The following is a 22,554-nucleotide window of genomic DNA, read 5'->3' as shown; positions in this document are numbered from 1 at the left end:
TCAGCCATAACATTAAAACACTGACAGGTGACGTGAATAACATTGATTATATAGTTACAAGGGAACCTGCCAAGAAGAGGGATATATTTATTAGGCAGCATGTGAACAGTCAGTTCTCCAAGTTGACATGCTGGAAGCAGGAAAAATGGGCAAGTGTAAGGGTCTGAGCGACTTTGACAAGGGCCAAATTGTGATGTCTAGACGACTGGATCAGAGCATGTCCAAAACAATAGGTCTTGTGGGTGATCCCGGTATGCAGTTGTTAGTACCTACCAAAAGTGGTCCAAGGAAGGATAACCGGTGAACCGGCAACAGGGTCATGGGCGCCCATGGCTCACTGATGCCCGTGGTGAGCAAAGGCTAGCTCGTCTGGTCCATTCCCACAGAAGAGCTACTGTAGCACAAATTGCTGAAAAAGTTCATGCTGGCTCTGATAGAAAGGAGTCAGAACACACAGTGCATCAGAGCTTGCTGCATATGGGGCGCTGTGTAGCTGCAGAGTGCCCATGCTGACCCCTGTCCACTGTCGAAAGCGCCTACAATGGGCACGTGAGCATCAGAACTGGACCATGGAGCAGTGGAAGAAGGTGGCCTGGTCTGATGAATCACGTGTTCTTTTACATCGTGTGGACGGCTGGGTGCGTGAGCGTCGATTCCTTATGGGAACCTACACACTATTAGGCAGATGATTTTAATGCTATGGCTGATTGGGGTATGTGCAGTGTGTTTAGGTTGTTTCAATAATGAAAAGAAGGCTTTGATAACCTAGATATTCCAAAAATGTCCCAATATATTACTCACCTTAAATTCTCCCTACAAGCTGATATAGATAATGAATTAGTGAAAAAGTACCTAAGCCAGATCAGTTTTAATGCTCATTTGCAGATTTTACTATAATATTTATGGTAATGCATTCAGTGGAGCAAATTAGTGAGAGGATTGATGTTCTTTTTTTTTGAGGACCTGTATGCATACAAGTTGTGAGACCTCATTAAGCCTATTGGTCAGATTCACCCTCTTTGGAAAAAGGGTACTAAATGTTACCTTCCCTTGTCTTTGGAGTGCTACTGTTATGTTTTTCTACATTTAAATATGCATCTTTTACCTTGAAATGTGGATTATGGTGACCTTTAAAAAAGATTTAAGGTATAATTGGATTGTAATTAACATTTAGAGTACACTTCCCCATGTTTGATGGTACCACCTGTGACAATGAATGGTACACAGGGGTGTTCCGGGTCGTCCCATCAGGGGTGTCCCATCCGGAAAGGGCGGGTGTGGGTGCAGGTTTTCATTCCAACCAAGCAGAAGCCACACCTGAATCTATTGAAAGCCAAGATCAACTGATTAAACAGGTGGAATCAGGTGTGCCTCCTGCTTGGTTGGACTGAAAACCTGCACCCACACCGGCCCTTTCCGGATAAGATTGCCCACCCCATACCTATTTTTCCGTGAAAGTACATACAGTCCATTTTGCCTTCATGCTTCAAAGCTTGAATTTGGATAAATGAGCTTTTCTCTTTTTAATGTTTCCATGTGTATAATATATATATATATATTAACCTGTTTGACTAGTCCCTCAAACTCAGTGGGTTTATTCCACACCTCAATAACTCAAAAACACAAGTAGCCATATTGTCACGCAACAAGATGCTAGTAGGATGCAAGTGCAGATTTAATAGAAATAAAACAAAAGTACGAACACAAATGATTTAATACACAAACTATGGAATCCAGGCAGAGAAACGAGATAACACAACAACGGCAAAATAAGACAACCAGTGTAGTGCAAACTGTGGCTATAAATACCCGTAAGTGCTGATTAACATGAATGAAGTTCAAGTGCAGTTGATCATGTGACATGCTGGTGTGGTGCGGGTGGCTGCTGGGAACTGTAGTCCAGAGTTCCTTATCTGATGGTACATGACACATATAAATAGTATGTTTGCTGTTTGCTGCAATTGCTGCACACATTTAAATATTTTTAATGAAATAAATCTAAACGGGTTATTGGATATTTATGTATTTTACGTTTAAGGGGTCCCTAGCTACAAAAATGTTGAGCAGCCCTGCCCAGTACCACTCGGTCATCCATGCTGTGCCAGTTTCAGCACCGTGGACAGCATCATGTTGGCATCACTTGAGAGCGACAACGTGGTAAAACTGACAGACTTTATATTAAAATTCTTAATTTAGGTATTTGATTTAAAAAATGTCAAACTGAGAGGACGAGTGTACAAAAACACAATGCTATCAAAATGGGTTACAAGTGTGCTTAGATAAGTGTGCACCCACAGGGTTTAAATTCAGCAGGATGCAAATGCCATGAGTTGAGCGGGAAAGGAAAAGAAAACAAAAGAAAAGGAAAGGAAAGAAAAAAGTTACATGGATCCCATGCAAGACAATGGTCACAAATGTAAGTAATGTTTCTTTTTATGTTTTGTTTGTTTGTTATCTTTATTTTTTTCAAGAAACAAATGTTTGTAGACAGGACAGTCAAAATGCAAGGCCACAGAAGATACAGTACAATCACTCTCTCAGGAAAAAAGGGTAGTAAACTGTACCATGCATTGTTAGTATACCTGTACTTTTTTCTTTGCTCTTGTGTTTCATAATTAAACATATCCCTGAAACATGTGATTTATTTATATTCTATATCTAAGATATCAAAAATATTTCCATAATCATAAAACACTGAGACACAAGATATATACATTTATTTGGTGTATTTTCCAATAACAACGATCTCACTGTGTTTTATTCCTCTTATACTACAGCAAATCATGGAATTAATATGTACAGTATACACAAATAGTAGTTTACACTGTAAAACCGGATAAATTCATTTAACTCAAAAAATATGAGGAAACTAATTACCTCAAAATTTTAAGTTGATAAATCAATTTCTTTAAGCCAAATACACTTAAATATAACAAAAAATAATTTTAAATTACAAAGTTTGAGTTAAATTTTTGTTACATTTGAGTGTATTTGGCTTAAAGAAATTGATTGTCAACTTAAAAATTTTGAGGTAATTAGTTTCCTCATATTTTTTTAGTTAAATGAACTATCCGGTTTTACAGTGTATATACTGTATATTTATGTGTAGGACATCTGACAAAATTTCTATATATGAACCAAGTACAGATATTTTACTTTTCACTGACCATTACATCTATTTGTGTTCTCTATATCTACTTTTAGGACTTGTGAAAATCTGATTATGTTTTAGGTCATATTTATGCAGAAATGTCGAAAATTCTAACCAGTTCACACACATTCAAGCATCACTGTATGTGCTTATTGAACATCTCATTTCAGATATATTCCCCCTTTACTATTATAATGAGCTCCACTCTTCTGGGAAGGCTTTCCACTAGATTTTGTAGGCGTGGCTGTAGGGATTTGTGTTTGTTCAGCTACAAGAGTGTTAATGAGGTTGAGGTCAGGCGCTGATGTTGGGACGTCGAGGAGGCTCCAGTTACAGTTCATCCCATGTTTTCATGGAGCTTGCTTTGTGCACAGGGGCATTGTCATGCTGGAACAGGTTTGGGCCTCTTAGTTCCAGTGAATGGAAATTACAATGGTACAGCACACAAAGACATTCTGGACAACTGTGTGCTTCCAACTTTGGGGCAACAGTTTTGGGGAAGAACAACATATGGATGCGATGGTCATGTGTCCACATACTTTTGGACCACCATATAGTGTAGCTTCTAAATGTTATACAGAAGAAGAAGATATTTGGAAGTGCATATTTGGTATAGTTTTATTGATTATATTGTAATAAAACATTTAGAATATAAAACAACAGACACAAACAGATAAACAATTAATAATTTAGCTACACTCTCAGGGGTGAACTGTAAACTGTACCTTTCCTTGTCACTTGAGTAGTACCGTTTTATTCTGAGAGTTTAGGAGTAATTGCATTTGTTTTCTTCCACCACTAGGAGGAGGCAAATACTTTTGCTCAGCTGTTTAGTCACGGCTCTCTTGCCTGCAGTGTTATGGGAGCCAATCATTTAATCCTGCTCTAATGCAGAGATGGGGCAGAGTGCCACAGACTGATGGAGAATGTGAAGTATGCCAGAGGAATGTAGGCACTGCCCTCAACACACACCACACACACACACACACACACACACACACACACACACACACACACACACGGATCATGTAACCTCTCACATAGTGACAGAGAGAGAAAAGTGGGGGGAGGCTTGGTCAAAGACATTATGACGATAAAATGTGAGATATTATTTTTGATTTCCTGGCATAAGTGAAGGTTTAAACACACACACACACACACACACACACACACACACACACACACACACACGCACACACACACGTTTCCCTGTGAGATGAGTGAAAGCAGGGGTACACAGACACATTAAAAGAGGAATGTGAGAGATAACACTGAGCTGAAGAGGTGAATGTGGATGAGTGGAAGAGATGATGAGGATAAATTCCAACTCTCACCAACGCTCCATCTGATCAACTGAAAGATTGCGATAAAAGAGAGAGGGAGATTTATGAGGTCAATTCAAACACCACTAGAAGGTCATTATCTTATCAGGAATTTTAAAGCATGGGCTATTTATAACTTGTCATATCAGTGATGTTCTTATCTCCTGGACCAAACTTAGCGAGATAGGGGTTTATTTCTTCTCTGTTTACCTGAGATTTTATATGAATTGTGTAGGTGAAATTAAACGACTACAGCAACAACAATAACAATGAATCTGTTCATCACCAGGAAGTGCTTTATCCTGGTCGGGGTCGCGGTGGATCTGAAGTCAATCCCAGTAACACTGTGCACAAGGCAGGAGAATTGGAACACCAGTCCATTACAGGATATCCTGTACAGTACACACACATTCACACACTGTTTCACACCTAGGGACAATTTAGCATGACCATACTTAATCTGCATGGTTTTGAACAGTAGAAGGAAACCAGAGAACACGGAGGAAACTGTGTACATTCAACAGGAAAAAATATGTGACTACATACAGACAATAACCTGAACTCAGGATGGAACCAGAAACGCTGAAACTCTGAGGAGACAACATTACTCAGTAATAATAATAATAATAAAGTAACAAACAAAAATGCAAAGGTAGTAATCTATATAGTACAATTATCATCTGATGATGGGTTGATAATGATTAAATAATAAATGAATTAAATAAATACAATCTGATACTAGTGTCATAATTATTAGGGAGGCTTTATTATTTGGGGGGAATGGTGGCTTAGTGGTTAGCACATTTGCCTCACACTTGCCTCTGCTCTGTGTTTGGACCCACCAGTCCTGTGGTTCTGCTTTTTCAAATAAGCAGAAGCCACTGAGGTATGCAGCTAACAGCCTTGTTTAATTCCTCTAAATGTAATGTTACGCTCAAGAAGCATCAATATTAACAGGCAATTATGTAAATTCAGTGCATCTTACCACAAAAATGCACCATTCACTTTAAAACGGTGTGTGTGTGTGTGTGTGTGTGTGTGTGTGTGTGTGTGTGTGTCTTATTGGAGTGATCCTGGTCATTTGAGGGCCATTTTAGAAGCTGAGATTAAATGACATTGGTAGTCTGCTTGAGTGACATGGCAGATTTTGTGTTGATTTATCATTTTCAGTCATCTCACTTCATCTAACAAAATAACACCACCATTTGGGGTTTGTTTACTTCAAGAAGTGGCTTGGTAATGGGGCGTTTATACAGAATAGACAGTGATTGATGCTGTCATGTGAGAGGGTTTGGTGTATTAGTGTAAGTTGAAGCCTAAAGACGGTGACCCTTGGGCGATTTCATGATTGTGATGCCATGTATCCCTTGTATTTCTTCGATATTATTTTTCATCATCTAAGAACGTAAGAAAACATGAATTCGAGCCATCTGAAAAGGTTCTGCAGACAAGACAGACTAGGACGAGGATTCCTGTGCTTAACATCCACACATGTGGACATTTAGGGCAGTCTAATGATTGACTTAAAATAATTAAATATCTTTTTCTTTTTCTTTTTTATTAATACTTTACTTCCAATCTCTAATCATTTAGCGATTATCACAATATCTCTGGAAGTAAAGAATAAAGAATGAAAGAATGAATTTTCTTCTTCCCACAATCGACGTGAAGTTCAGATGATGCAACTTCCTGTTGAACATGTGACTCGTGGAATGTTTCAAATATTTCACAGGGGTGAATGAGTTTGAGGTCACAGGGGTGAATGAATGAATGAATGAATGAATACGTTTTTTATTTAATTTTATTCATAACCTGTAATGGGGGACGTGTGGAAAAGGAAGGTAAAGTGGAGTTATAGTGAGCTCCGATGGAAAGATGTTTTTTTTCTGAAGTTGTTGAAAAGGAAACTTAGATACTTGTGTTTAAAATGTCTTTTAATATCAGCGAATCATATCAGACAGTGAAATCACCCATTGTACCCTTTAACAGTTCATAAAAGCTTATTTAAAAGTTTATAAAGAGAAAGAAACAAATCATTTCTCTCTGTAATGCAGTGCACATGTGTTGTTTTGTCAAGTGCAGGTGGTTGTGTTGTGTTCCAGGATGATCTAGTGATAAAAACACATGAGCTCATTCGTATTTGATTATCTAAAAAAAAAAAAAAAGTTAGTCCACTTATTTTTTCCCCATTTCCCGGTTTCTTTATGTTCTGTTTCACCCCTTGTTTTGTTGTTTTGTTTTGTATTATCTTTTACAGAAATCCAGATGTGCGTTACAGAGCACGTGACTACGCTGAACAGTGTCTCCATGTTCCATTCTCGCTAACTTCTTAATCAAATCAGTCAATAATTATTCAATCCTATGCTAATTATTCTTTTGGCGGCTTTCCTGGGTCCAACTGCACTCCATATTTATTATTATGCATATTATTATTCTTATTAATACGAATTTGATTTGGATCTGGACGTCGTTTCACCTCGTGAACAATGTGTGTATGTGCCATTAGTCCTCAGGCCAAATTGGACTTGAATGACAGTTGGCTGGCGCGTCAGGAGCTTTGAGGAACTCACGCCAATCCAGCTTGAATGTTTAACTCTTTTTTTCTTTCTTTTTTTTTCTTTCCACAAAGGAACATTACTGACTATTAGTCATGCAAAAGTGGAACCATTTGCTTTTCACATGACAGAAAAAGTAGTTGCCAGGATCACATTCTGGTGCAGGTCCCTTATGTGCACACTTTGACTACACACACACACACACACACACACACACTCACAAAGTCCAAGCCAGCTTCTTCATGTGAATTTCATAAGGATGAAAACTTTCGGAAGAATAAATTAAACCCCCAGAATCATGGCTCGCATGGAAGAACGGATTCCCCAACAGCGGCGTCATTCTCGCGCATGAACCGCTCATGAGATGCCGCAGAGCGCGCGCGCGTGAGTCATCACCGTGCAGCTACTGAACGCTTGCGATTTGCACACTACACACACACACACACGCGCGCGAGAATACCGCAACAACGAATAGAAAAAGGCACCGAGAATGCCCTTTTATGTACTTGTGAGTTGTCTGGCTGAGGTAACGCTCTCCTGCCAGCTGAGAGGAAGGAGACTTGTGGGTTTGTTGTTTTTTTTTTTAAAGCCAGCCATCACAGAGGAGAGTAAAAGGGCAGCGGGGTGGAGGGCGATGACAGCTCACCATGTTCTGTTGCGCGCTGAGGAAGTGGCCAAGCGCACAGCCACAACCCGGAGAGTGCAATAGGATTTGGGAGATTACAGACAGAAGCATCGAGTCTAAACCTTAATATCACACACACTCTGACAAAAAGCAGTGTACAGAGTGTAGAAATAATCCACTTACGTACTCTCACAGAACAGCAAAGAACAATATGTCTTACATCTAATGAATGGAATTCATCGGCAGAGCACACACACACACACACACATCAACACTTAAACATTTTCATGTAACTTTTCTTCTTTCTGTCTTGTTTGGAAGCTGATGATGTATCTAACTTCTTTCTTTCTTTCTGAACAGTTGGGGTGTTTTCATTTTCCTTTTTTGTTTCTCTCTTTCTCTGTAGAGGGAGTCTCTTCTAATCTTGTCTTGTCTCATCTCGTCTCTTCTCATCTCCTCTCTTCTCTTCTTGTTCAGGAAAGGGAGTGTCAATTGTTTCTTTCTTTCTTAAACTGGGCTGCCTTGGTTTTTTCTGTTTGTTTCCCTTTTCTGTCTTTCTTTCTTTTTTCAGTCTCAGGAGTAAGATTGTCTCTCTCTCTTTCTTAATGTTGTCTTTCTCTCTTTCAATTTTTCTTCATTGCTGCTTTCTTTCTTCTGTCTTAGGAGTGGGAATGTCTTAATTCTTTCTTTCTTTCATTCTTTCTTTCGTTCTTTCTTTCTTCCTCTCTTAGAAGTGGGTTGTCTTCATTTTTTTCTTTCTCTGGAAAGCGAGTCTCTTCTCTTCTTTTTCAAGAAAGCGAGTATCGACTCTTTCCTTACATTTTTCTTCAATGTTTATATATATATATGTATATATATATCTTTCATTCTGTCAGGAGTGGGAATGTCTAAATTCTTCTTTTTTGCTTTCTTTATTTCTTTCTTACTTTAAATTTTCCTTCTTTGTTTCTTTCTTTGTTCCTGTGTTAGGAGTAGAAATGTCAATTCTTTTTTACTTTCTTTCTTACTTCCTTTTTCATGTGTCGAGGTATCAATTCTTTCTCTTTTTTTTCTTTATTTCTTTTTTTCTAACCTGTATATCTGTTTATGATTAAATTCGGCTTGTTTGGCATTTCTACAATAAAAATTGACATCTAGATGTAGCTATTTTAAAAAAATCATCCATGGGTTCTTTAAGGCTTCTTTGGATAGTTCTGAGCTTCCTAAATGGGTTCTCTTGATGGTTTGATGGTCAAACTCCTAGTAATGATGCTGAGCTGCTCCTACACTGATCTGCTCTCTCTCTCTCTCTCTCTCTCTCTCTCTCTCTCTCTCTCTCTCTCTATCTATCTCTGTCTCTCTCTCAATCCTTCCATCCACCATGCCTACACTTTTCCACGCGTTTATTCAGCTGTTCACATTATTTCTTCCACCCATCTGTCTATATTTATCTCTTCTTTTCACACTTTCTTCCATCCCTTCCACACCTTTGTCTCCCTCTACCGAGTTCAGCACTCTGCTCTCCCTCCCCTCATCCATCCCTCCACTCCTCCACCCCTCCACCCCTACCCCTACCCCGCTTCCCCCGTTCTTTCCCGGCCTAATCTATTCCAGAAGCCTGGCTACCATGGAGAACACATAACAAGTGCACATACTTCGCAACAGAGCCAAAAGCAAAATAACATAGAGAGGGGAAAAATGGGAGTGGAGGGGGACAGACAGGGAGGAGGGATAAAAAAAAGGAGAAAGTGTTTATTCAAAGTCAACGTTGCCTCCTTTGTTGTGGTAGGGACCTGTCTTATATTAGAAGCCTGAGCTCCCTTCAAAGTCTGGAAAGAGGGAAGATGAGCCAAGAGGAAGAGGGCGAGCGAGACAGAGGGAGACAAACAGAAGGGGGAGACACTCCTATTTTGTCTGAAACCTCTCGACTTGGACACGTCTCAGTGAGAAATGACCGGAGAAAAATGAGTGTGCATACTTGAGACACGAGAGGTGAGACTGACTCCATTGAGAGAAAAGGTAAACTATGCAGAGAACACGACTGCTCTCTCTCTCCCCCTCTCTCTCTCTCTCTTGCGCTCTCTCGCTCTCTCTCACACACTTCATTCAGACCTGCACAACAGCACTGCTTTGGTGCAGCAGTACCAATCTCAGTTACAGATCAAAGAAGCAACAAAAAATCAAATAAAAAAAAAAAAAGTGATTCAGACATGACACATTAAAAGTAAAATGTGTTCTTTCTTTTATTCTTTTTCTGGAGACAGAGTGTCGTAATTACCTTTTTCTCTTTCTTCCTTTCTTTTTTCTTTCTTTTTTGGGAGAGGGAATGTCATGAGTTCTTTCTTTCTTTCTTTCTTTCTTTTTATGAAGAGGAGTGTCAGTTTTTCTTTCTTTCTTTCTTTCTTTCTTTCCTTCCATCCCAAGATAGGGAGTGTTATAATTTCTTTTTGTCTTTGTATTTTCTTTGATACAAAAAAGGGAAGGATGTCAGTTTCTTTCTTTCTTGTGTCTCATAGTGTCTCATAGTGTCTCACAGCTCTCAGTATCACCCAGTATCTCACAGAATCTCAGAGTGTCTAACAGTGTCTCACTGTATCTCAGTGTCTCAGTGCTCTCACAGTATCTCTCAGTGACTCATTGTATCTCATTGTCTAACAGCTCTCAATGTCTAACAGAATCTGATTATCTCAGAATGTCTAACAGCTCTCAGTGTCTAACAGTATCTGATTATCTCAGAGTGTCTAACAGCTCTTAGTGTCTAACAGTATCTGATTATCTCAGAGTGTCTAACATTGTTTCAAAGCTCTCACTGTGTCTAACAGTACCTCACAGTGTCTCAATGCTGTCCGTGTGTGACAGTAACTCAGAGTGTCTAACAGTGTCTTACAGCTCTCATAGCTCGCTCACTATCTCACAATGTCTTACATTGTCTCACACTGTCTCACTGCTCTCTCAGTGTCGCACACTGTCTCACAGTCTCTCACAGCTCTCTCAATATCTTACAGTTGTCTTAGTGTTTCACAGTGTCTCACAGCTTTTGCAGTGTCTCACATCATCTCACAGTGTCTCACAGCTTTTCCAGTGTCTCACATCATCTCACAGTGTCTCACAGTGTCTCATAGTGGCTCACGGTATCTCACAGCTCTCTCAATGTCTCACAGTTGTCTTAGTTTCTCCCAGTGTCTCAAAGTGTCTGACAGCTTTCTCCTCCCCTCGATATATCTTTTCACAGCACCTTGTCTTTAGAGTATTACATTTGTGCAGGAATGTTATGACTCTGTAACTGTGCAGTTATCTCGAGTCTGCTTCACTGAAATACCACAGAGATTAGAGTTTGTCTCTGGATCCTATAGAATGTTTATGTTGCAGTGAGGTCCAGGGGACGATCCACAATACAATACGACCAAAGAGGAAATGTGACATGGCGCATTTAGGCCTTTCAGTGCTGGCAAGCAAGATGGAGCTCCATTAATGTGCACCTCTCTCTCTCCCTCTTTCTCTCTCTCTCTCTCTCTCTCTCTCTCACATACACACACACACACACACACACACACACACACACACACACTCTGCTCTGGATGTGGGGTACAAGGGAAGGTTACACTGCCTGTCTGCGGTTCTGCAGAATTCAGAGAAGGCCGAAACGACAGCGTTGCCAAAGTCCCAGACAAATGTTCATTTTGGAATTGCTCTTTGCTTACATACCTCCCTCATACTCTCTTTCCTATTTTGCCATTATTTTAATAGAGTTTCACCTTTCTCACTCCCTCACTGCGAAAAACTGCTTTCAAGATGTGTTTAAAAAGAGAAGGAAAGTAACTCATACAGATAATCACGCTTAATCTCTGTCTCTGTTAGCCTTAATCTCATGCACAAAAACACCGTCCTAATGGGCCTTCTTACTACAGTTTCTTTCCTTCTTCCTTTCTTTCTTTCTTTCTTTCTTGAAGCAGGCATTGTCTTGATTTGTTCTTTCTTTCTTTCTTTCTTGAAGCAGGCATTGTCTTGATTCTTTCTTTCTTTCTTTCATTCTTTCTTTCTTTTGAAATTCATATTATTTATTTCTTTCTTGAAGCAGGCATTGTCTTGATTCTTTCTTTCTTTTTTTCTTTCTTTCTTTCTTTCTTGAAGCAGGCCTTGTCTTGATTCGTTCTTTCTTTCTTTTTCTTTTTCTTTCTTTCAAGCTTTCTTTCTTCCTTTAAGCAGGCATTGTCTTGATTCTTTTTTCTTTCTTTCTTTCTTTCTTTTTTTCTTTCTTTCTTTCTTTCCTTCTTTCTTTCATGGAGCAGGCATTGTCTTGATTATTTTTTTTCTTTCTTTCTTTCTTTTTCTTTCTTTCTATCTTTCTTTCTTTCTTTCTTCAAGCAGACATTGTCTTGATTATTTTTTCTTCATTTCTTTCTTTCTTTTTTTCTTTCTTTCTTTCTTTCATCTAGCAGGCATTGTCTTATTTATTTTCCTTTCTTTCTAACTTTCTTTCTTCAAGCAGACATTGTCTTGATTCTTTTTTCTTTCTTTCTTTCATGGAGCAAGCATTGCCTTATTTTTTTTCTTTATTTATTTTTCTTTCTTTCTAACTTTCGTTCTTCAGGCAGGCATTGTCTTGATTCTTTTTTCTTTCTTTCTTTCTTTCTTTCTTTCTTTCATGGAGCAGGTTTTGTCTTGATTCTTTTTTCTTTTTTTCTTTCTTTCTTTCTTTCATGGAGCAGGTATTGTCTTGAATTTTTCATTCTTTCTTATTTATTTTTCTTTCATTCATTTTTACCTTTATTTTTTAGGACACAGGGTGTCTTCTTTTCACTTGTCCTTGATTCTTTCTGAGCAGTCAGTGTCTTGATTTATTTTTTTTTCTTTCGTTCTTTCTTGAAATTGCTTTAAATGTTTAAAATGAAGAAGGAAAGTAACTCCTAGAGAAGATCGTGTTTAATCTCAGCCTCTGTTAGAACTGGGTTTCCTAGTAGAATTTGTGTTGTTGCAGTCTGCTCCTCAGTGATGATACCGGTATTCACGGTATATCGCATCACCCTTGTCGGGACACGCCCCGCCCCTCATCCCTCATCCGGCCGTGCGCGCGCCCCGCCCCTAGTCCTTCTCCTTCCATCCACTGCAGGTTGTCAGGTTGGCATCTCCCGCGTTCCTCCGCACATATCTAAACCCGCAGCTTGTTTTCGGTTCTCCATGTCATGAAGACGGACGCGCTACGAACCGGATCGATGCAACTGGAGGCTCCGTTTCTGGAAACAATCAGCTTTTGGAGCGACCGCGGCGATGCGCTCCGTCCTCCCTCCACTTCTCCTCGCGTAAGTTCAGCTTTTCGGTTTTTCTCACACAGAATTTCACAAGGAAATGTTCTCACTGTAAACCAGGAAGGGGCAAAAAAAAAAAAAGAAAGAAAGAAAAAAAAGAAAAGTTGCGGGATCTGATCTGACCTGGCTCGTGGGAATGTGACAGGTGGCACGAGCTTGTCTCAAAAGAAAATAAAAGATGGGGGGGTGGGGGGACACATTTGCTTGCCTTGGCTTATTATTTTGTAACTTTTATGAATGAAAAGTCATTAGAGTTTTGTGAACATGGCTAAAAAACTTTCGTTGGACGAGAAACAGGCGAGTCTGCCAGCTTTGGGTTTGGAAAATCTCCCTGTTTCTGAGCTCTCAAGGTTGGCGGCTTTGGGTAGAACTACATGTGTTTCACATTCACGTCGAACATTAAGAGCCAGCAGATGCCGCGTTCCTAATATCCTAATACACCCAATTAGTTTGTGTGTGTGTGTGTGTGTGTGTGTGTGTGTGTGTTTAATGTACTTAATGTACTCATTGTACTCAATGTATTCAGGTAACAGCTGAGATCATAGACCAAACAGATTCACAACATGCATTTCTGGATGATAGATCTCTCATTCAAAAAAGTAGAAAAGTTTTGTTTATTGTTGGGAATTTGTGTTTTGTGTGAATGTGGGACTGACACAAGCTTAATATTGTAGAAGTCTCACTGAAATTAGAAATTACTGCAGCTGAGAACAGAAAACTGAAAAAAAAAAATCCCTATGTAAAGTTTTTTTTTTTTCTTGGAGAATTCATGTTCATTAACAAATTCAGGTTAAGTATAAATACCCCCAAATGCAAATAAATACTGAAGTTCACCGATGAAGTCCAGTTGCTTAATGCTCACTTCACGAGGAAGACATCTTAAGCACAATGTAAGGTTTAATATCTGATCAGTTTTGTGTTTGTGTCTTCCTCCAGATGTGTTCAGATTGCATTGCTGCTGTGTAGCTTCCTGCAGGTAAAATTGGTTATGATGTAATGACGTATTGCACACACACACACACAAACACACACCCAAAGTGTACTGATACTGATGAATTATTGGCTATGATATGAATTGGGGTTTAGGCGCTAGCGGTGGATAATGTTGATTTCGGAGAGCACGTGGAGACTCAGACAGGCGCGAGAGACAGTCTCAGCAGGAAGCATCACCGGGTGTACCAGCTGTACAGCAGGACCAGCGGAAAACACGTGCAGGTGCTGGGAAGGAAAATCATCGCCACTGGAGAAGATGGGAATAAATATGGTAAGAGCATTTTGTATTATAATACATGAACAAGGTCATGTAATATATATGTGGATATACTGTATGTATATGTGTGTGTGTGTGTACATTATATATACATATATATATATATATATATATATTACATGCACACACACACACACACACACACACACACACACAGGTATAGCTGGAGCAAAATTTTAATGACGTATTAAAGAGAAATGGTTGATAAAGAAAGCAGTCGAGGATGACCGTCCATTTCATCGACCCCTTTATGGATTTCCATTTGCCCTGTTTTGTCTTACCTGCTCTAAATACAAGGGCAAAGACTGTTAGACAAATGAGACCGAGAAATGTGGGTGGGGGAGTTGATCCTAACTGACCTTGACGTCATCCAAGGACAATTCGAGTGATCAGATGCATCTAGAGTACGGTTTAAACGCCGCCGAAAAGCTCAAAGAGGATTAAAGTCTTATCAGTCAGCCGAATCGAACGATAGTAGAGAAAGAAGGCAGTATTGGCCAGTGAGGACTGAACTTGTCAAGATGGCAGCATCCAGTAAAGGACCAAATGTCGATTATCTCAGATCCCTGTTGCGATGAATAGTTGCAGATAGGGAGTTGCCCGTGTCTTGGCCTAGAACAAGAAAAATTCTCTGGCAATATTTTCTCTGGCAGACATTATCCCCCCCCCCAAAAAAAAAAATCAAGCATATCTAGCACATCCTTGGTCTGTCTATATTCCTGCCTGTCTGTATGTGTGTCTCTTCACAAGCCCAGCTCGTGGTGGAGGCCGACACCTTCGGGAGTCAGGTGCGAATTCGGGGCAAAGAGACCAACTTCTACCTGTGCATGAACCGCCGGGGGAAACTGGTGGGCAGGGTGAGTTTGTTTGACGTTACAATACACACAATACAAACATTTGAGCTCTAGATTGTGATCGGTCAGAAAGTAGTGCAAATCACACGTTTATGTTAATGTGCTCGTTCTGATACGGTCTCGTTTCTATAGTAACAACTAATTCACATGGACTCTCATGGGCAGATGTTCCACATAAACATATTTTTAAAAATGCATGCATAAGGAGATGTTTATTTGATGTTTATGGAAGGAGCCTCCAGCTTCAGTAAGTTTTCGAACATCTTCAGGACAGAGGAGTTTACGATACTTTTTGCGGTTTCTCGGTAACTCGACACGCTGCAGTGTTTTGTCTTATTAACTTCAAGAGAGAGAAAAAAGAGACTGGTGAGAGAATGACTGTTTATAGCTGCTGTAACCTACTTGGGAACAGGAACTAACTTGTTTCATGGACATTCAACAACGATAAATGTAACTATAAACGGTTAAAAGTACTATGTGTCCTTCTTATCATAAATTAAAAACAAAAAACTAACAAAAACAAAACAAATTGCTGTGGTATAAGAGGAATAAATGACTTTGGGATGTGCCGTTGTACTGTAGGAAAATAATTGATGGTAACTGTAACTCCACTTCATCACGCCACCCCATCGTTGATTATTTTCCTATAACAGCACAACACAACAGCGTTTTATTTAGTTTATTAAGTGTTACATCATGTTTTCTCTACAGAAAGCCAACAGTGCAAATGATGAGTGTGTCTTCATTGAGATGGTTCTGGAGAACAACTACACCGCCTGGATGTCAGCACGTTACACTGGCTGGTACATTGGCTTCACCAAAAAGGGTCGACCTCGCAGAGGGCCACAGACTCTCCCGAACCAGCAAGAGGTGCACTTCATGAAACGCTTTCCGCCCGGCGAGCAGCCGAACCTGCAGCACAGCAGCTTCACCACCGTCAGCAAGAGGAACAGGAGGACGCAGGAGACCAGCGCTAGTCCTGACGCACAATCATAACATGCATCACACGCTTCTATAAAAGATGCTGACACGGAGGATGCTTGGATAGGAGTCACCCTTACCAAACCAGCCAGGTGTAGGTCACTTCACTTCCAGACGGAGGTCAAAATCAGACCAAATACAAATGCTGTGTAATCAAAGATGGCTGGGCATGAGTCCAGGAAATGAACTCGGAGACTCATGACTCGTGACAAGGGCACACAGAGCACTGCAAGTCGAGAGAAAAGCCTCTCCAGCATCCACTGCTTTTAGCAAGTCTCGATAGACAGTGAGTTTCGCGGATATACAAAACTCTGTGGAGGGCTCGTGTGTACATTATTCCAATCACATACAGGACCTTCATGGGTTAAAATAATCCCGCTTGAAATGTTAACCAGTAGGACAAATGCGTAGGCATGTGAAATAAAACAGACAGCCAAATGTAGCTAATATAGTGAATTATGGAACAAGAATCGTAGCGAAAATTCGTGACAAGATAAAAATGTAGTTTATCAGCAACGTGTTGGAATGAGCTCATACAGCTCAGTATGGAGTAAACACTCTTAGGGGGAAAAAAACATACATCTAGCACCTTAAAGCAAGGGTTCTCCAGCAATCAAATAATTTCTGCTCTGAGCATAACCCTATTACTATTGAAATTGCATTGAAATGTGTATGATAATATTTGGCCTATTTATTGCATCGATGCAGCATTTTATTTGCCGACAGGACGCATTTGGTCCGACTTTTGATTAGTGACTCAAATATACAGGAGACTAATAATTACAATGGGTTGTGGTTTCCAGAATTGTAACGAAGGACCCCTGGATAATGCTTCAGAAACCCCTGAGTGTCTCTGGAAAATACCTTGAGAACCCTACTTTAAGGGTTCTTCTGAGGGAACCCTTAAATGTTCTATGACAAACCCAAGGACACAAGGTTTTTCTTTATACAAAGCTTCCAAGTTGAGCAAATAACGATCCAGAGAACCCTTGGAGATCCTTTGGAGTGCACTTTGCATTGCAACTAACATTACGGTGCGGAAATGAATACGCTTAAACGTACAGATGAAAAAATACGTTGAATTATAACCTCTTTTAAACTCAGCTCCTCGTTTCTGGACCTTTTAAAATATCTGCATTCTGGCAAAATTGTTGGAGTTTGTTGGTCTATGGACCATTGTTGGAATGATATTGAGACATTTTAGTCTCATAATGTATTGCTCTAGTCCTGGACATGGAGTTAAGTCAGAATTTGGTGCATGACTTGGACACACTTAACTATGACTTGAGTCTCAATCTGGACTTGAGATGATAAGACTCTCCAAGTGCTCGACTCTTCAACTTGTCTGTTGTTAGTAATCAGAGCTTTATCCACATTTAATCAGCTGCTTATGGGCCCTGAGCCACCAGGGGGCCCCGTAAAATGCAGAGTAAAAAAAAAAAAAAAAAAAAAAAAAAGAAGTTATATGTTTTTCTAATATCCTTTGGTGGTAAAAGACAATGGTTCAGGCTTTGGCAGGGGGCACCCTTGAAACTAGAGAGGTATTATTATTTTTTGAGCCCAAAGGTTCAAAAACATCTCTGTTAGTAATTGTTTCTTCAGCATTTAAATAACGCTAGTCAAAGTATGCTACCACAGCTGACTGCAATTCATTAAACAAACCCAGAGTTCTGCTGAAAAATTAAATCATCAGTGGTGGCAACGTACCCCCGCCGTGACAACATTTGTGATTTGACATTTACATTCAGTCGTTTGCCAGATGCTCTTCTCCGGGGAAAGTTACAAAACAGCCCGAAAGCACAGCAGTATTCGAGAATTAGACACAAATGCTGGGCTGTAAAGTGTTAGAGCGGTTTCTCTGAAGGTGGTGGCAAAAAAAAATAAATAAATAAAAAGGTCAAATCTGAATCTGTAAATAATAAGAAGTAATGCAACAACCAGTTCAAAGAAAGTGCAGATGAAATAATAAAGGATTTGTCCTGGATAATGCCTTAAACTTCAACTCCTGTAGCAGCTTATGGACTTGAACCTTGAGGATAAGATGGCTTACACTCGACTTGGACTCGTTCTCGTTGTCCAAACCTCAGAATCATTGACCTCCAAATTATCCACATTTTTCCACTTTTTCTCTGTTCTCAGCTCCTAAAACAACCTGAACCAAGCAAGAAAGAGTATTGTACTATCGTGGAGGGATTATATTGGGAAACCTAGCCCATTTTTAAAGGCATGTGGCCCTGACATTATGGAAATATTCACAGCTTCACAGATTGTCCACAGTTTTAGAACTGCAGTGTGGTACCTAAGACTAACTCAATATACACTAACGGTCACTAGTATTTTATGAATTCACCCTCACTGTTCATTAGGTCTTATTCCAACCTTGTGAAATAACCGCAAGCGCATAAAGGTGGACGATATGTTACAGGAACATCATCATAATTTTTTTTTTCCTACATAAAAATGGGAACCATTAGGTTTAATCCAATTTCTGTCATTCTCACTAGCTTGAATGAAACTTCCATTAACAATGTTGACGCTTTTCAATTAATATGCAAGCAATAAAACACCGTCTGTCGTACTGTTTTTAGAAAAATAAAAAAATAAAAGACGCAGCTTGTCATGTTACAAAGAAACCTCAAAGCAGAAAACATTGCAAACGTTACAGCTTTATCTCCGACTGTTACAAAGCACTGACACTGGAGACTCCTTCCATAAATCTTCAATAAATGTCTCCTCGCAGAAATCCAGCTGTACTACTGTCAGAGCTTCTGTTATTGCACCTTCTGACCAATCAGAATTCAGAAGCACTGTGGCGTAAAGCAAAAATAGAAAACTTTGCAATATTTAAAGACTCTCATAACATTGATTTTTGAACAGAAAGGTGTATTTTGATGTAATTTATATCGCAGTATCATATATCATATAATATCGCCCACCCTACCGCAGAGTAACCTTGCATCTGTTTCACATATCTGAACGTGTACGAGTTAATAAAACTGACACGGGTACCACCCTGGATCTACGTGTTCAATGTATAGTATAAAAGTCAATGTACAGTTTTTTTTTTGTTTTGTTTTTTTGTCCCAATGTTACTGGGGCTAAAACTGAAAGATGAAATATTTTGATACAGGATGCTATTAAAAAAATATTTATTTTCTTGATGTACTCACTGCATTTTGTACTCAGAATTTTATCATTCCAGAGAAGTTACATGCTCCTGGCGTGACAGAACGTCTATCTGCTTACTTCATCGCCGATAAAAAAAAAACACGACGTTGAACATTATATAACACTGCGGCTTTCTCAAAATAGCATAGAAATAGCATTTTCTCTCTGTTTGAAAATGAAAATGAAAAACAGCACCTGGAGATAACGTTAGCAATAAATCTATTTCAGATTTCCTTATCACGGCGTTCCGTTACACCCCTAATTCAGACATTCCTGAGATTCTCTCCATCAGCTCAAATGCGTTCGTCGTATTTATCTGCTCATGACGAGGATTTTCATCAGCACAGTTTATAAATTCTGCTCTGCTTTCCTTTCATCATCTTTCTAAATATAAAACAGACAGAGATCAAGTCTAAAAGTAGGCTTTGAGGACACCAACAGGCTCTGACTTTCACTATTATTGACAACGGTTATTAGTCATTAAAGCTCCACTAGGTAATTTGGTGTTTTTTTTTTGTTGTTTGTTTTGTTTTTGCTGTTAAAAATGAAAGTGACTATAATAAGTGTGAATAACAAGATCATTCTTTATGTTTAGTGTTTAGTAAACATGAGAGATATTTTAGATGCTCACTAATCAACAGTAGTAGTTTGAATCATTAGAAGCTCCAACAACTCAACTTGCTGTGCTACTATGAGTGTTATATATTGCTCCTTAAATCCTGGATGAGAGTCAAACCGGTAACACTACACCACAGAGATTTAAGCTTGCTCTTCAGCCGAATAGCTGGTATAAAATTCACCTGTATACAGTTCTACAGACAGAAAGTGACAGGTACGCAGGTAAATCCAGTGTGAGGATCGTAGTTTAAAAGTCTTGGCTTATAGGCGATGTAAAGTGAAAGATAAACTACCTTAAATATGCTCTGATGTTTGCTCAGCCATGGGGGTAAAAAAGAAACAAGGATGGATTTAAACCATCTTAAACCATTTCTAACCAACTGAGCCAACACTACTGACTAAACTAAAGAGAGACTAAAGGAAGATGGCTGGCTTTGAACCATCAATCTCAGCGATAAGAGACACATACTTAACCACAACACCAAGGATCAGCTATTAAATTGCTTGTTTTTACAATAGTTAATACTGACACACTACACCCTCATTTTATCCAGGTGTGACCCGTACCTCCAACACTCTGTCTGCTCCAGTGCCTCAGTGGATAAATGTGTGTGCGCTTTAACATATGGATTATGGTTCAAATCTTCAAGCAATTCTTTTTTTTTTAATAAACAAAATGTTTAAAAAATAAAATAAAATAAAATAAAAAAAAACACACTGTGTGTGATGTAAAGTTAAACACCTATAAATAATCCCTTTTATACAGAATAATCTGATGGCTCAGTGGTCTGAAGATGAGCTCTGACCTGGTGATGTGAAGGAACACAGGATTAGAGGACATTTAGAGCATTTTCAACCCAAAGTTTCTACTAAACACTACATCATTAGACATCAGCTTGTCTATTCTAATATAAAAGGCTGTTGGCACTGAGGATGCTGTCACATATCAAACACATGCCTGTTTCACACCCTGCATCCTTTTCCCTTTCGGTGAAGCGGTGTTTCTTCTTGGAGTAATTTGGTCTGAGAAACATGAAAAATGTCATTTTCAGATATCCTCTGTATCTCCTCAGCAAATGCTATAGTTAAAGCATAAATGTTGGCACCTCTGTAGAGCCAATCATCCATTTATTCATCATGCCAATAATAAAAAAATAAATCTTAAACATAAATCAAAACCTCTTAGAAATGAATTTAAAATGTCAGGTTGGAAGTCTTTCAGGCATATCGAGTTTTCATACATGGCGATCAAGATTAATCTATGCACGGTATGGAAACACAGCACAACTCACCTTACAGTATGGTCTTCCACCAATTTCTTACGATAACGAAGTCTTCAAAGTACCAAATCCGGAAAAATATCTTACTGTAGCTTTAAGGGAGAAACCAATATGTGATAAAGATCAGATGAAACACATACAGGTGTAGAAAAACAGATTTCCAAGACTTATATTAGATTATTCTTAAATTCAATTACACACAACAGTGGGAAAGGCTTTTTATTACAGGACTGGGTTTAATATGAGCCTGAAATTGTCTGAGAAACTGTCTCTCTCTCTACGGTTCGTTTCTCGCACCGCATTCCTGTCAGATCAGGCAGCATTTTCTGTCTAGTGTCTCTAGTTTGATTCTTCCTTTGAAACACTGATATTCTCATTTCATAACGATATCAACATAATTAGACATTGACGAGTCATGTTACACTGACATAACTGATTTCAGTTAATAAATAAAATACATATTTCCTTACACAGATTAAAGATGCATTACGTGTCATCGGATACAGCCTTAAACATTTAGCAAGTTTAAAGCTGGGGCTTTGTAATCGTTTAAAAGTGTCTTTGCATCTGTAATAAGCATACAGATTTTATTTGGTTATAATTTTACCTCGTTTAACAGAAAACAAACAATGCGATTTGTATTAGCGCCAGACAAGGGATCGGACTCCTTTCCGAAGCTTTTCTGGCCCTGAAATTAGCTCCACCCCTACCCATAGCAAACCAAAGCGCTGGTCCATTTTCATAAAAGGCAACTTGAGATGCATAATCTTTTTCCAATACCTCCAGGATTTTGCGATGGCAGAAATGAACACAAAATCAAGCAAACTCTGCAATATTCCAAGGAGCTTGCGACGTCATCACACAGCAGATTCAGCCGAAGCTCTCCTCGATTCACGTGCGTCGAACATGAGTACAGCTAAAAAGGTCTCATTTACCAACAAACATCACAAACAGCCAATTCAAGTAGTTTTCGAGGTTGGGGTGGGGGGGAAGGAGAAAAAGCATAAAAAGCTATTGCAAATTTTGAAAAAAACACGCAGCAAAATCAAATATTTATGGCCGCAACAATCAGAAAAAAACTGTGGAATCCTGAACAGACTGATTTTCAGGTGAGGGTCTGGTCAGGCTGGTGGATGAAGGATGTGGAAGACAGGGATTAGAAACGTTACAAGATATTAAAGCTTTAAAGCTAAAAAAAAAAAAAAAATTTTCTTTGTATGTAATCAGAAACGTGAAAAAAAAAATAGAGTAGGCTCATATCGTAACGAACGTTAATAACCATTCTTTTATTTCGTTCTAACCGGTTTCCAACGAAAGAGGATCACTTCGAACGCCGGGTGAAGAACATAACACCACTGTTATGAAAAATCGTTTCTAACCCCTGGTGGAAGAGTTGAGGATTGCAATTCAGGGTGCATAAGAGTGTGCAGAACATTGCAAACTGC

The 22,554-nt window shown here is 39.2% G+C and overlaps 1 protein-coding gene across 1 annotated transcript; it reads left to right on the top strand.

Moving 5' to 3' along the window:
- Window positions 1-6,939: 6,939 nt before the first annotated feature.
- Window positions 6,940-16,058, top strand: fgf18b (fibroblast growth factor 18b). Its single transcript, XM_053645857.1, has 5 exons — window positions 6,940-12,932; window positions 13,875-13,914; window positions 14,025-14,202; window positions 14,959-15,065; window positions 15,774-16,058. The coding sequence occupies exons 1-5, from the start codon at window positions 12,901-12,903 to the stop codon at window positions 16,056-16,058; spliced, it is 642 nt and encodes a 213-aa protein (XP_053501832.1). The 5' UTR covers window positions 6,940-12,900.
- Window positions 16,059-22,554: the final 6,496 nt, after the last annotated feature.

The sequence above is a fragment of the Ictalurus furcatus genome, chromosome 16 (assembly GCF_023375685.1).
Source record: "Ictalurus furcatus strain D&B chromosome 16, Billie_1.0, whole genome shotgun sequence".
In the NCBI taxonomy this organism is placed as follows: domain Eukaryota; kingdom Metazoa; phylum Chordata; class Actinopteri; order Siluriformes; family Ictaluridae; genus Ictalurus; species Ictalurus furcatus.
The sequence above is the reverse complement of the archived record's forward strand: the minus strand, read 5'-3'. Positions and strand labels throughout refer to the sequence as shown.

Excerpts from the sequence above, each read along its gene's own strand:
- fgf18b (XM_053645857.1), top strand. The coding sequence starts at position 12,901 with ATGCGCTCCGTCCTCCCTCCACTTCTCCTCGC. Across the intron at positions 14,203-14,958 it reads AGAAGATGGGAATAAATATG|CCCAGCTCGTGGTGGAGGCC; the intron begins GTAAGAGCATTT and ends TCTCTTCACAAG. Across the intron at positions 15,066-15,773 it reads GGGGGAAACTGGTGGGCAGG|AAAGCCAACAGTGCAAATGA; the intron begins GTGAGTTTGTTT and ends TTTTCTCTACAG.